Source organism: Clytia hemisphaerica, unplaced genomic scaffold (assembly GCF_902728285.1).
Source record: "Clytia hemisphaerica strain Z4C2 unplaced genomic scaffold, Clytia hemisphaerica genome assembly, whole genome shotgun sequence".
Taxonomy (NCBI): Eukaryota; Metazoa; Cnidaria; class Hydrozoa; order Leptothecata; family Clytiidae; genus Clytia; species Clytia hemisphaerica.
The window spans coordinates 533,082-548,526 of NW_027104496.1; the positions used below are offsets into that span (position 1 = coordinate 533,082).

Below are 15,445 nucleotides of genomic sequence, written 5' to 3' on the forward strand. Positions count from 1 at the left end.
ATCTTTTTTTGATTAGCTTAGCTATAAGGCGGTCTCCTTCCTTTTTATTTTGTTGATTCCGCCTCTTGTATCATTTTCAGATGTGTTAAAAAGGTAAGTAAAATAAATACTAACTTACTTACCCCCTTGTGGACGACATGGATTTTCCGCAACAATTTACTTTTGAAAAACTTCAGGATTTCCGTAACATTCAAGATCTTTTATGGGAAAATCTTGGATTTTCCAATACTTGGTAAGAAAATAGAGCAAATTTTATGGATTTTCCAATACATATGACTAAATAATGAGGAAAACTCTTGAAAAAAAATCTTTTTCAGGTTTTTTAGGCATTATTCATGAAAATAGGTTTTGAAAAAAAGCACCAGAAATTTGCTATGAAGGAATTACACAAGGTATGTTGGCATTACACAAAGTTACAGGATTGGTGCCAATTGAATAACTTCAAACAAATAAAATTACAATTGAATTAATCAAACTTAATTGACAGTGCGTCACAAACAGCGATATTTCGATCGCACGGAAGCGCTTCAAAACACCAACTTTTTTGGAGTTTTGTCTCGTTTACCCAAACGCTTCAATCTCCCGTAGGCTTAGGGGTCAACCCCCAACCCCCAATACGAGACATTTGCCTGACAGAAAAAAAATCATTATCATCAATTTTGTTAAATGTCAGAATCGTTTACTCACTGGAAATACGCAACTTTCTGAAGTTTCGTTTTTTTTCGGGCGTGCTTCATTTTAAAAATAACGAAGATGAAAGTTACCATCAATCCCGCGAGTAAAAGAAAGTATTCCGACTAGTCTACGAAAAGTGCGCTCGCGCGGCGAATAGAATACCTCGCAATTAATTAATATATGCATAAAACTGACAAAATCCTTTTTTTTTTATGCTTAGGTGACGTCACCATCGATCCTGACTTGACAAAGGAGAACCAAATTTGGCAATGCATAATTATTACGAGCGACTGAGAAAGTTTGTGTGATGCAAAAATTGCGCGATAAACGAAGCACTAGAAAAACGCCCACTGAAAATTGAAACTAGGAATTTATTGAATATTTCACTAATGAAGTATCAAACTTTTTTTTTTTGTAATTATTATAAATTCATGATTTTTAAATACTATTTTTTGAAAGTCAAAGGACAATCAAAGTGAATTTAAGCTGATTGGGTGGATATTGGGCGAACGGGCGTTTTGCACGTTCCGAGATCGGAAATTAAACGAGAGTAAAAGACAGGGGCATCTTAGTATGTAATATTAATTCATTATTTTGATTTTTTTTATTTTTCGCGAATGAAAAATGAACTTTTGATTTTGAATTAAGGAAATATAATATAATATATTATATTTGATTGTCAATGCCAAAAGATATTTCTTTACTTTACGAATAATCTGCTGTGTTGCTTCGCCACTTACCCCCGGATTGTTTTAGTAGACACGTAAATAAAAACATGTGCATATGTTGAAGCCGACTATGGACTGACCGAAATTGCAATTACATAAATTATTGTGGAAGTGAACGCTTTAGACGAATGTTTGGGAAATCAAAAAGACAACTTTTGTGAGAATGTTGAGTTTTGTTTATATGGCTGTTTGTGATGCACTGATTGAACACAATCAAATTGAAGGAATTAGACAAGGTATCTTGGCATTACACAAAGTTACGGGATTGGTGCCAATTGAATAACTTCAAACAAATAAAATTGCAATTGAATTAATCGAACTTAATTGAACACAATCAAATTGCTATAGAATTTTTGCTAATCACAATGTCATGTTGATTAATTAAAAACTCCAGCATTAAAACAATAACACATTAATGCTGATTTATTATAAGTTATCATTAATTTTTTCTTCTCATATTTTTTATGCAATTTTTCCTAGGTCCTACAGTTTTTAATGAGAATTTCAAGTCACTTAAGAAAAAATTAGTTTCACAAAAGTTATTCATCAAGTCAAAAATGCTTGACTGGTTAATTTCAGTTAAGTATGATCAAGTATAGGAAAGAATTGAGATTCTAATTTGCTCAACTTTGCTCAATATTCTTAGAGATTAGATTCTTTTACTATCTTTTTGAACATTTTGTTTGTTTTTATTTGAAAATATCTATTTCCCTTGAATGGATATAGAATGAGAAAAACAAAACACAGTTTGTTATTTTATTAACCAGAACAGTGTTCTGTAATTCTAATCAATCAGACTTTTGATAATTTAAATGACATCTAATTCAAAAAATTTTACTAGTAAAACAGAGTAAAAGCTTAAATGAAATTGTATTTTGAATTTAATAGCAAGATTTAACTAGTGCTTTATGTTGATGTAAAGGTCATCTATGAAATTAAGAAACACCACTCTGGTGAAAATTAGGAATGAGGAATGATATATCTACCTCAGTATGTTTTTTTATTTAAAAGCATGGCTCAGAAGATTATTTTATGTAACTGATTTAGAAACTTAGAAAATGTTAATCTGTTGATATTAAAAAGTTTATTTCATGTCCCCTGCTCACATGTACCATTGATAAGGTGCTTTTTGTAGATTACAAGATACAATTGATGTTCTTTTTCTAAATTAAAGCTAGCTGATAGTAACAAGATCTCGGTAGAAAATTTATAGTTCACAATTCACTTTTTAATGATTTATTCCATGTATTTACTTATATGGGTATATTAAAAATCCAACTGGTTATAACAAATTGTTAAATTGAGAATACATGAGAAAATGTAGTTGGGTGATTGTCTCCTTTTTGATAATGTTTCAGGAAAAAATGTGATTATTCATTGAAAGAAGAGACTATTTATATAATATGAGGTAACATGTAATGAATTATTAAAAGAATGTTAGTGAAAAAATCTTGAATAATATATTTTCGAGTTGTTGAGAAACAGAAAGATGAGGAAAATGAGAGTTCTTGGATGACAAATTTTCAAAATTCTTTGAGTAGACTCTGGATTGATATAAATTATTATTTATAAGTTTTAAAAGATACTTTGATAAATAAGAAATACTAAATTTTGGATTTCTTAATTGAAGAAGGGCTTGGGTAAATATGGAAAAGATAGGCAAACAGGAGTTGTACATTTTTAATAAAAGTTTCTATTAGAATACTAACATGTTTTGGCTCAAATTATTTTGATTTAATTACAAAGAAGGTCTATAAATCTGTCAGTTTTTTAATGATCAGGAAAGATCTGATTCTGTTTATTCATCACGATTAGCGGTTTATTGCTGACAAGTTTCCTTGTTGCTGCCCTCTATACTATACTTGATTTGCAAAACAGGGCAAAGTAGAGACGTGAGGAATTTCGAATAAAAATCCACTCCTGTCTGCAGTGCGATTAAATATTTCTCAAACAATAGAACCTTATTATTGTGGTATTATGATATTAATGTCTTTTCCTCTCTCTCACCCAAATGCCAGTGATTGGATTAGGAGCATTAGAACTATCTTTTTCTCTTTGTACTGGGAAATAACTGTTTAAAAAGACTTTTTTATCAGACCTCTCTATGTTGTGTAGTGTTGCATGCAGTTGAGTCAAATTGTGGCTTACTATAAAACAGTGTAAAAAAGCTTGGTAGTTTTAATCATGAGATTATGGAATCGACTTTAATCCTATTCATAAGTGAGCTGATTTTTCTTTATTTAGATGATTCTATCTAGGTTAGGTGTTTTCCAACTAAAAAAGTCTGGAGGAAATCTTTTTTATAAGAACATTCAAAATTTTTGAAGCCTTCAGGTGTTCTGACTTTTTGAGTTTTTAGCCTAAAAATATTCTTATTTTCCCCATTTTTAATGTATTTTGGTCCATTTTCCTAAGAAATTGGGTGATTTAGAGTCTGGGAAGCCTTAAAATGTTCTTAAAATCATAACATTTTGGCCACCGAAGCCTTATGTTCTTATATAGTTTGTTCTTATAAAAACATGTGTATCTGAATAAGAAGAAACACTTTCCAGGGCAAACAAGAATTGCGTTTATTTGAATTCTCAGTCATGTCTCACAGCTTCGATATAGTCGATCAGAAGAGCTGTCAAGAAGTGAGGCATTTCCTTTCATTTATTAATAATATAACTTTAAAGTATTTTGTTCTATTTCTAACCTTTTTAAAAAATCATGATTCATTCAAATTTTGGTTTTTGATTTTATTTTATTTTATTTTTAAGACACTTTAGAAATGGATAAAATATTACTAATTCTGATGTATAAATCTTTCTTCTTTCATTAATATGAAATTATACTGAAGTTCTATGGTTTCATTTATATTTTCAGTTTTGTTTCATTTATATTTTCAGTTTACGAGGTAGTTTACGCTGGAAGAATGTAGAAAAGGATCCTAAAAACTAAATTTCGCTACACGCATTTTCAACGACTTCAGTCTATGTCGATCATAATATTTATTTATTAGATGAACGAATGAACTAAATGGTTATTTCCATGCTTAAATTCTACAGTTATAATAGCATGAAGCATGACATTTACTTAACAAAGCAGTAAATTTACTTAAATAATTATGACAAATCAAAATTATCAATAATTATTTGGACTGTTATCTCTTAGATACGGAAGCACGTTTTGCATTCCTTCTACACATGTTTTTTTATAAGAACATCCAAAACTTTTGAAGTCTTAAGATCTTCTTAACTTTCAGAGTTTTAAGCCTAAGAGTCTGCAAAGCCTTAAAATATTCTTAACTTGTTCTTAATATTTTGGCTATCGAAGCCTTCTGTTCTTATATAATTTGTTCTAAAAAAAACCTGTATTTGATTGATGTTCCCTTATGAAATAATTACTTAAGAGAAAGTTTTGATTGGTTAAATTTGGAGAATAATTATGCAAGCGCCAACTGAAAATGTGAGATTTCGAAAAAATATATTGTTTGGTTCTGTATGCAATTTGCCATAAGCTTCAACTTTTTTTAGTGTGTACCTTTGACTTTGTTCTCTAATTATCGCAAGTCATTATATATTATCATTTTTACCACAAAATGATTTGATGCCAGCTAGGTTTATGAGGTTCAAACGTAAACATTTTTGGGGTTTTTGACCAATTAGAAACTTTTTTCCGTTTTTCAGTCGTTCAGTTGATTACATAATGACCATTGGTATTCGTCCTAATTCACAGTCATCATACTTCTTTCGGGACTTTTGAGTCTCGCTAAAATGAATTTCAGAATACCAATATTCAAATAGTCAAGTTTCTGAGGCATAGGTATATATTTGTAGTAAAGTAAGTAAAGTATATTCATCTGGTGGCTGTCGGCGGAGCCGGGAGTGAGGGAGTCTATCCCCTTTTCTATTTGCGCTAGACCTGGGAGATCGAATGTTGAGGTGGAGCGCCACACCTACCCTCAGCTCCCAGTAACTTACCGCCTAGATCAGATTACCCCAATCTAAGCTACTCATCCGCTGAGTTGGCGGTGACCGGGGATCGAACCCACAACCCTTAGATTGTAAGGCGAATGCTCTACCGACTGAGCTACCCGGTCAAATATATTTAATACAATATATTTGACAAATATATAAACCAATTAAAATAGGTATTCTTTATTCAAAGATCACTATATTTCTCCGAGTTCCTCTTAAGAAAACGGCGTCTTTTTTGCATCTGTCTGCAAATTAGATTATTTTATTCGAGCCAAATATTTTAAAGGTAGCTAGGGAAATTCCCACTTGATGCTATTAAGAATTGAGAAAAGTTTTTGATTTTGATAATAAGATTACATGCATTTGTGTTTCAAATCGCCTTGGTAAATTATGAATGATAACGTTTAAGATGTATTGTATATATTCATTGTTGATTTTGGTTTGAAAATGTAGGTTAGAAGGTAAGTTGAATGTTATGATCATATTTTCATGGCACAGACTATATTTCAAGATTGCTGTAGGTCACTCAACATTATGTCAGGTTAATATAACATATTAGAGATAAAAAAACGGGTCGGACTGACATTTTTCATCAACTGTACGCGTCACATTTTATCTGGTACATTTTGGAATATTTCTTGTTAGACCTTAATAAACATCACGAGGACAATACACCGTTTAGTAGTGTCGCCTGCGCACGCGCCCAAACAATTTTCCATTGTTTTGATCTTAGCGACTGCTCTTTCCCGTAAAAAACGGTACTTAAAATTCCGGTTCTCGTAAGGAAACCTACCAGAGAAACGGTAGGTAAAGAACTCCTATCATAACTTCCTTTCCTCTAGATTAATTTTTGTGAAATTTTCAGGAGAGATCCATAAACTTGTCATTGATATCATGTTCAAATATCTAAAGCATTCTTTTTAAAGGAAAGAAACAAACTTTGCTCTGAGCCTGCAGTTCCTTATTTTTACGGAGAATTTCAGCCTCAAAGTTCCTTATCGAGTTCCTTATTTACATAGCTGCTAAGTTTGGATTTGCAAAAATACTGTTCCTTAAAACTTATTTTCTTATTCTCAGCCTGAGCAGTTCCTTAACAATTCCTTATTTTTTGAACCATTTTCAGCCTCGAGTTCCTTATAAACGTTTTGCTTATAAAAAAAAACGTGTATTTGATTGTGTATCAAATCTGATGAAACTCCAACCTTCTTTTCTAGAGAGACAACGACAACAACAAAATATTGTAAAAAAACTACAAAACTACACTCACTTAAAACAAACAACAACAACAAACGAATAAAATAAAAACGAAAAACATGGATTCTCAAAAGTAACAGTAATAATAACAGTGAAGACCGGATGGAACTATGTAACGGACACTCTAGAAAGCGGAAATGGGTTGTCCAATCATCGGACATGGCTAAACGGACAGTCAATCCAATTCGAAGAATAGTGGATAATATGAAAATCGAACCTAACCCTAATTTATCAACTATCTCACTCTCAATTGGTATGTTTATAGTTTAGAATTATCCTTCCAGCGAGTTGTAATTTGAAAAAGAAGAATAACATTGGTTTGAAAAACATTTAACATTCGATGTATGAGGCATCCCCAGCGGTAACTCTAATCACGATATCAATCACGAATTTTTTTGTCTTTAATCACGATTATGCAAATCAGCAAATAACTTGGATAATCACGTATCTCTTTGAACAAAGTCCAAATCACGCATCACGGCTCATAAATTTCAAATCAGAATCACGTTTTGACCTCTAATCTTGCAAACACGAAAAAAAACATTTTTCAAATCATGTAATCACGCTCGAAAGAAAGTCCCTATCACGACATCACATCGGGGAGCTTCTTGGCTTGGGGCCTCATATTTTGTACGGACCGAAGATTTGACTTACGAAAATTCTCTCGTTTTACATGTACCACACGTGCATGATCTTTAAGAGATATTTTTCTCAATTTCGTACCCAGAGCCCTCGCTCTGCATCACTTCTTTAATTTTACTGATGTACTTGATATAATACAACCTTTCGTGAGCGCTATCAGAATCTCAGAATCATAAAAAAGCGTACTAAGGGACTGGGTCCAAGTTTGGTTTTATTGCTATAGAGTGCAGAACCCAGTTGGCGTCAGTCAAATTCACGCCAAATGGGTTATCACGCCAACTGGGTTCCGCACTCTACATGGAGATGAGTTTTCTGAAAATCGCCGCTGATAAAATAAATCGATTTCCTTTCATTTTAAGGCGACCCAACGATATTCGGTAACCTGCTACCACATCCCAATATTTTAAAAGCCATCGAAGAAAGTCTACGCTCGCATAAGAATAATGGATATGCTCCAGCAGTAGGTGAGTGGTTTTATTATAATTTTTTAATTTTATATACACTAAGTATATTATGGAGATAATGGAGTATTTGGCATAAAGATTTCGTTTATGGTCTTGAACAAAAGATTCTAATCTTTTTGTCTAAGGTGTGTGTTTCAAAATCAATATTTGAGACTTGTCAAAATGGGTTCTAGACATATACAGAATAAAAACAATCATTCAAATTAGAGAAAGATTCGAATTATAGAGACCACTTTTCAGCTGAGGGGACCAGTATTTATTTCGAATTATTGAAAGATTCGAATTGGAGAGACTTGTAACTTGTGTATCTCTACTTTGGAAGTTTAGCTCATTTCCATAAGAGGAATCCACAGCGCGGAAGATTTCAAAGCATTTTATTATCTCTTTAAGATTACAAGTTGCAAGTATTGGAGCCTGTTGTGTAGGTGAGCTTAAACTTATAATTCGAGATTTTTTATATCCGAAAAGATTAACACGCTTAACTTCCGTATGTTAGGTCAAACGCAAGCAAGGAAAGCAATCGCAGAATATATGTCTGTCCCTGGCGCACCACTTACGGAAAAGGTATCATTTAATAGACATTATTTTTTTTGTTTTTGGATTTTAAACATTGCAAATCTTTTAGTCGAGAAACGAAAAAACTGCGGAGGGTGGTGCACTCAAAGTAGGCGGCGGACCCTAAGGGTACTTTTAGATTTTCCAAAGAGCACGTTGTGGAAAGGGTCGCAATTCGAGAATATTTCACTATATTTTCTAGAACGGACGCGCAAAATGTTATTGTTATTGTTTAAACTTTTGTGTTTTTAATGCTTTTAAAGGATATTATCATCACCTCCGCGTGTTCAGGAGCCATCGAGATTTGTCTGTCAGCTCTGGCAAATGCTGGAGACAACATCGTTTGTCCTAGACCTGGTTTCTCCTTATATCAAACAATTGGTGTTTCAAACGCTCTCGATGTCCGATTTTATAATTTACTCGTAAGTATAAAGTGTTGTTTTTTTCGGACAAAATGTTTATGCTCTATAGCCCGTATACCAGACTCTCCTTCGCTGAAGAAATATCCCATTGTTTGGAATAGTACAGGCTAATATGAGTGGTAGTTGCAGTTTTGTTGAACAGACATTTACTTATGGTAGCAGGGCTCTGTTAAATCCGGTAGATTTTAAAGGAAATCAAAATCAAGAATGACTCTAATGAGGATAGAGCACTAACCTCTATATTTCCTTTTATTGAAACCCATTTTACAGGATTACGGGATAAAAAAGCGTTTAGGGGGTCGCAGCGAGTCTGTGGCACAGAGGTGTTAAAAGGCACAACAGTTACTGTCAATAAACTTTTACAAATGCAGTAGTGTAGTGGTTATCAATTTTGACTGCCGTCCAGGAGGTCGGGGTTCGATTCCCACTCGTTGCTGTGATTCACTTGGCCAACCCATTCCATGTGAGAGGAAATTGGTAGACAGAAACTCAAGAAGCCTGTCGGTGATTGTGCTAGGAATCGATTCCACAATACATCGTGGATGAGGTGAGAGTGCGCTGACCTAGTTCCCTAGTGGTTCACGCCGGATTAACGCATTTGATCCGAAAAAAACTGTGTGGCAGTATAAACGACAGCGTAAGAAGGTTCTAACGAGACGACTCTTATACCACTCAATACAGAACCGAACATCCTCTGTAAGGAAAAAGCCAGTCATGACTAAAACTGCATTGAATAGGGCTTACCTATGTAATTATCAAGTACATACAATTTAAACAATTTTCTTTTTAGCCTGAGAAAGAATGGGAAGTCGACCTGAACAATTTGGAATCACAAATCGATGAAAAAACGAAATGCATTCTGGTCACAAATCCATCAAACCCTTGCGGTTCAGTTTACTCGCGCAAACATCTTATTGATATCTTAGAAGGTATGAATGTTACAGTTGACGAGTCTCTATAACTCGAATATCGACAAGTAACGAAAATTTGTTCGAGAAATAGAGATTAAAGATATAAAGACTCGTCTGTACCTGTTTTGTTTTTTTAACATAATTTGGTTTTTTTTACATGATTTTGGTATTTTATATGCAAATGCGTTGTGTTGCAAATAAATTTATGAACGATTATTCTCTAGTTCGATCTTCAAGGGGCCGTCAATTTTCTTCGAATTAGAGAAAGATTCGAATTATGGAGGCTTGAATTAGAAAAATTTGACTGTATTCTACTGTAAAATATGTTGTACTGAATTCGTAATTTTTATATTTTAGTTGCTGAAAGACACAAAATTCCGATATTAGCGGACGAAATTTACGCTTATTCCGTAAGTTAGTACTAACGACTGCATCGTTTCGAAACCATTGCCAAGGTGATTAAATCCCTTGAGTCTTCAAGTGTTACTTGTATAAACTAAACTTTTTATGAACTCCTCTTGAAATCAATTACTATAGCAATATTTTGAAAACGAGTTAAGAGTTTCTCGCGACAATTTATGAAAATGTTGTTTCACTTCTGGCTAAGCCGATCCAAAAAAAAGGAAAAATTTTAAAAACGTTAAAATGTTAAAATCTAAATTTCGTCCAAACTATTTCTTTTTTTAGGTTTTCTCCGGAGAGACATTTTATCCCTTAGCAAGTTTGACCACGACCGTACCTATTTTATCTTGTTGTGCAATTTCGAAAAGGTATGGTAGTATAGTATGTATAAAACACCCCTGTGTCCCAGACTCTCTGGGACACCCCCCATCACTGGGAAATTAGGCAAAAATTTCGTCCCCGGTGGAAATAAATACCCTGCAATTTTACCTTACCACTGGGAAATAGACTTGATTTCATCCCCATTCGAAATTCAAATGTAAAAAAATTGCAATCCAAAAAACCATCCCCACTGGATTTTTTGAGCTTGGAACAACAGAACTTCTATCTTCACTGGGGTTTCGATGGAGATTTCTATCTCCACTGCTGTGAGACAGGGGTGTTATATAAATAAAATAAAATTTAAAGCCCCATCCAAAAAAGATATCAGACACAGGGGTATTCCGTAAGCTGACACATATTATTACGGATTGAAGGCATCTGGTATAACCGAAGAATATTTTGTAGAATTGTTTAAATTCATTTTAGATTCAAATTATTGTATCATTTCCCTTCAGATTTTTAGTACCTGGTTGGAGGCTTGGTTGGATACAGATACACGATCGAAACGACGTTTTGGCAGAGGTATGTTCAACAAAAACGAAAGTGAAAGTAAAACCATTTTGAATAATGCGAATCTAATTCATTTTCTTCTTCAGGAAGGGAAAAAATATTTTTGACACCCCTGGCTAGCGGAAAATAGCATATCCCGGGGAAACGGACTAGTGTCTGCAAGGGAGCTCGCAACAAAAGTTTTTATACGATGATATCTTATTTAGGATTAGATGCTTTTTGGCTCGAGAAACTTCTTTCTTTTACCTTGACTGTTCTGAGGGCTTGATCTTCAAAATTCTTTTATCTAGGACATTCTTAACACATCCTACAGCTATTTAATTTCGAAAAAATCCCACTCCTCAACTTGGCACCCGAGAGTAATGTCCAGTATACAATCAAAGCCACAATATTTGGTAAAAAGGGGAATTCCCTGCAACATTTTAAAAACCAAAATTTACTATGAGATTTAAAGACTCAAATTGTTCCAAACAGACTGAGAATATAAGTATAACCTAGACGCCACTCAAACCCCTCCCCCACGAATTTCGGCCCAAAGAATTTTTCTTAACTCGTAAAATTGATGATAACATTACCAGTTTGCTTTTATTTTGATCGGTAATTCTCTGCAGGTACGAAAAGGACTATATGACCTGGCGACTCGTATTTTGGGTGCAAATTCCGTCACACAGGGAGCTTTACCAAAAATCTTATCTGAAACTCCGAAAGAATGGTTCGACGAAAATCTACGATATATCGAGGTACATTTTATCGTTGTTTGTTTGTTTTTTCACAGAGTAATCAATACTTCACCAGGACTTATAAGGTGATGGTATGGTGAAAATTGATTAAAAACATTGACTTCATTGAAAAACAAAAGCTTGTCTTTTACTTTTCACAGGACAATGCTAAATTAGCGATGGACCGTTTGTCTAAAGTCAATGGTTTGGAACCTATTCAGCCACGTGGTGCTATGTATATGATGGTAAGATTACATTGATTTCAAAGTCCCGAAGGGGCTAGATTTGAGACTTTTAGATGGGAAATGAACTTATTTCCCATTCATAACACGTGGTTACCACCCAAACAACGGATTGAAAGTAAACCCTATCGTTAGATTTCGCAAAATATGCAGCTCAAAAATAAAAAAAAGACAAAATTGAATTGTCATACAAAAAATCTTAAGGCTTCACTTTTTCTCGCTTGAGGTCAAAGATTCCCATCTAGCCCCTAAAACTCGATGTAGTTAGAGTAATTAATCGAGTAACAAATTTTGTAAAATAAAAAGCGATCAGATTCCGCTTATTTTTATCCCAAATCTGTCTATTTTATTTAATCTGACACATCCAATTTTATAAATTTGTTAATGATTGAGAAACAGGCTGCTGTGCCGGACAGTTTTGTACATCGTTTATTTTGCCTGAATATCTAGGTGGTAAATGATTATGATGCAAACTTGCTTATGGACTCTATGATTTAAATGGGTTTAAATATCTGCTAAAGGCTACTTTTTATTGATTTCTGTTTTGTCGCCCAAGGTTGACTAGAAAAATTTTGGAAACATGGACTCGTACTTTCATTTTTGGGAGACTAAGCTGTAATTTCAGAGCTTTGTATGTTGAAGTACCGGGTGTCTCTGAAAAAACTTCCCCCAGTTTGATTCAAAATTGCGAAAAAGTGAAAAAATATATTAGCTTGATTTTTTCGAAATCGTTAAGAGGAGGGTTTAATTTAAATTTTGGTATATCAAACTTTAAAATTGCTTCATTAGATCAAAAGTTATGACAAAAAGAGTAAAAAATCTTTTTTCAAAAAGAGCGAAAAAAGACGAAAAAACAGGGTATCAAATCTTTTGTTAGAAAAAAAGACACTCAAACTTTCTCTTCTCCACTCAAATAGACTCGCTAAGCTTTGGAAACTTTTGGAAAAATTTTGATAAAAGTTTGTTGCTTGTTTAAACTTCATGCTCATTAATGAATCCAAAAGGAGCTCTAAATTAGCAATAAAATCATTAAAAACGAATAATAAAACAAATAAGATACACAGAAGTTCAAAATTAAAACAATGTTTTCTTGTCTAATTTGATACCCTGTTTTTTCATCTTTTTGCGCTCTTTTTGAAAACAATTTTTTTACTCTTTTTGTCATAACTTTTGATCTAATGAAGCAATTTTAAAGATTGATATACCAAAATTTAACTTAAACCCTCCTCTAAACGATTTCAAAAAAATCAAGCTAATACATTTTTTCACTTTTTCGCAATTTTGAATCAAACAGGGGGAAGTTTTTTCAGAGACACCCGGTATAAGTTTATCTTTCTGAAATTTCAAGCTTAGATATCCAGGCTAATTTTCATTTAACCTTATAGTAATTAATATCCTTTTAAATAACTAAAATCTTTCTTCCATCATTTGTAGGTTGGTATAGACACTGAAGTACTTGGCACCATTGAGAGTGATATACATTTCACCGAACAATTACTTGCCAACAAATCAGTTTTCTGTCTGCCTGGAACGGTAAGAGCGAGTTATAGAGTGCCTAACTGGACAGCGATTTTGGCGACATGTCAACTTTGCTTTATATCTTCTCCTTCGATTACATAAACTCGCTATAGAGTGCCTAACCAGGAATTTGGAAAAAAAGGATGGTGACATGTCAACTTTGCTTTATGCCATCTCCTTCGATTTACCTCAAATACATAAACTCACTATACAGTGCCTAACTGAGCTCTCATATAAACAATAAACCTTTTACATGGTGTTATTTATGGAAAGAATGATCATGGGTCTTTCTTAGGCCTGGCGAACGGCGAATTTCGCCGTTTTAAGACAAGAAAAAAAATTACAATTCGCCGGTATAAAAATTCGGTTCGCCGCCTCAAGCACATGTTCACGCTAATCTTTTTGTGTTTCTCTACACAATTAAGAATGCTCAATATTTAAGCGGAAACTAACTAACTTAAGTAAAGCTTGTTACATAAAGTTATAGATTATGATGATTATAGTGAAAGTTACAATTTCTAATCAACCGATGAATGCGTAAACAAGAAACTTTTGTATTGAGAAGAAATACACCGTTTCTTAATCTTCATGTATGCACGCTAATCAATACAATATCAGGTCTAATAAGAATCCGCTGGACTAGAATCTAGAATTCGCCGGGGTTAATTTTTCATTCGCCAACCTATCAAAAACAAAGCAAAACCTTTAAATGATGAAAACATACCATCATTGACCAAGATACTCATACTGGCAAGTTTTTCTCTACTATACATCGTTTTGAGGACGGAGGAACATTTGATTCTAAATGTGGTTGAGGAAGCTTTACGCCTATCTCGTTAGCAATTTTGGTATTGTATGCGCCACATATGATGTAGTATCTTTCTTTTACCTTAACCATTTAAGTGCCAATGAGGTATACATCAGACATGGTCTATGTAGGAGGGCTAAGCCCTCCTATAATGCCCAGTTTGAGTTAAAAATCGTCATTTTTGGTCTAACTCGTAGGAATTGGATTGGGCTTCATGGTCAAGCAAAAAAGTCGAAAGCGAGTTTTTCAAGCAAGATTTTAAGCCAAAAAGTCAAAAAATTCAGAAATTTGACAAAAATCCACTTTTTTTTAGATTTGACCGTTTCTGACCATTTTTGGTCAACGATAGTGATCCAAGAACCTCCAAATTTGGCCCTGCTTTACTTAATTCTGTCCTCCAGCGAATTAATTTGAAGTTTTACCACTGGGCACCTTTCTATCGTTCAGGCAGGTCCGCGCAGCGGACTATAGCTATCCAACGAGCCATAAATAAGCTTCTAACTCTTTCTAGATCCGGAGATATAAGCCTTTAAAGTTTGAAGTAGCGATTTTCTTTAAAAAGCTTAGAAATAATGACCGTGGCACTTAAAGGGTTAACCATTCATTGTTTTAAAATCAGCAAACAATTTGTGTTTTGAAACAAAAAATATCTAACTTTGCAAGGATAGGAATCATGGTAACTGTTTGCCGAGGTGCGAAAAAAAGACTGGGACGGTTTTAGGGTGGTAAAACGGACTAAAAAATGCCCGCACGGAAATTGGCGGTACGGTCGAAAAGGTGTATTCTACACCAGCGAACTTTTTTTTCATTAATTCTAACAATTTCTTTTCTTTCAGTGTTTCAAATATCCAAACTTCTTCAGAATCGTTTTGACCGTTCCACCGCATATGATCCAAGAAGCGTGTAGCCGCATCAAAGAGTTTTGTGAAGAAGTCATCGCTATCTCATAGTCGGGCGCCAATTGGGCGTTCAATGTGGGCGCCGGGCGTTGGTCGTTTAAGGCTCACTGAGCTTTGGTACAACGGTACATAATTTTGAGATATGGGAAAGCGTGGCAAACGTTTCCTTGTGTTTTCAACTCAAAAGTTTATTCTAGTAGGCTTTGAGAGAATATGATTTCTTAATACTTTTTATATAGAAAAGAAAATGTTTTCTAATCACAATTTCTCAAATTTTATTCTCTGGAATAATTGATTTTGAAAATTATTATTATAAATAGCCCAAAACGTCTAAAGTTTTCGTTATTGTATCTTAG

The 15,445-nt window shown here is 33.8% G+C and overlaps 1 protein-coding gene across 1 annotated transcript; it reads left to right on the top strand.

Annotated features, from left to right (window-relative positions):
* The first annotated feature begins 6,671 nt into the window (after positions 1 to 6,671).
* On the top strand, positions 6,672 to 15,229 carry LOC136821677 (tyrosine aminotransferase-like). Its single transcript, XM_067077890.1, has 12 exons — positions 6,672 to 6,869; positions 7,618 to 7,722; positions 8,219 to 8,286; positions 8,541 to 8,699; positions 9,490 to 9,628; positions 9,968 to 10,020; positions 10,298 to 10,380; positions 10,849 to 10,915; positions 11,515 to 11,643; positions 11,784 to 11,867; positions 13,299 to 13,397; positions 15,027 to 15,229. The coding sequence occupies exons 1-12, from the start codon at positions 6,719 to 6,721 to the stop codon at positions 15,138 to 15,140; spliced, it is 1,251 nt and encodes a 416-aa protein (XP_066933991.1). The 5' UTR covers positions 6,672 to 6,718; the 3' UTR covers positions 15,141 to 15,229.
* The last annotated feature ends 216 nt before the right edge of the window (positions 15,230 to 15,445 follow it).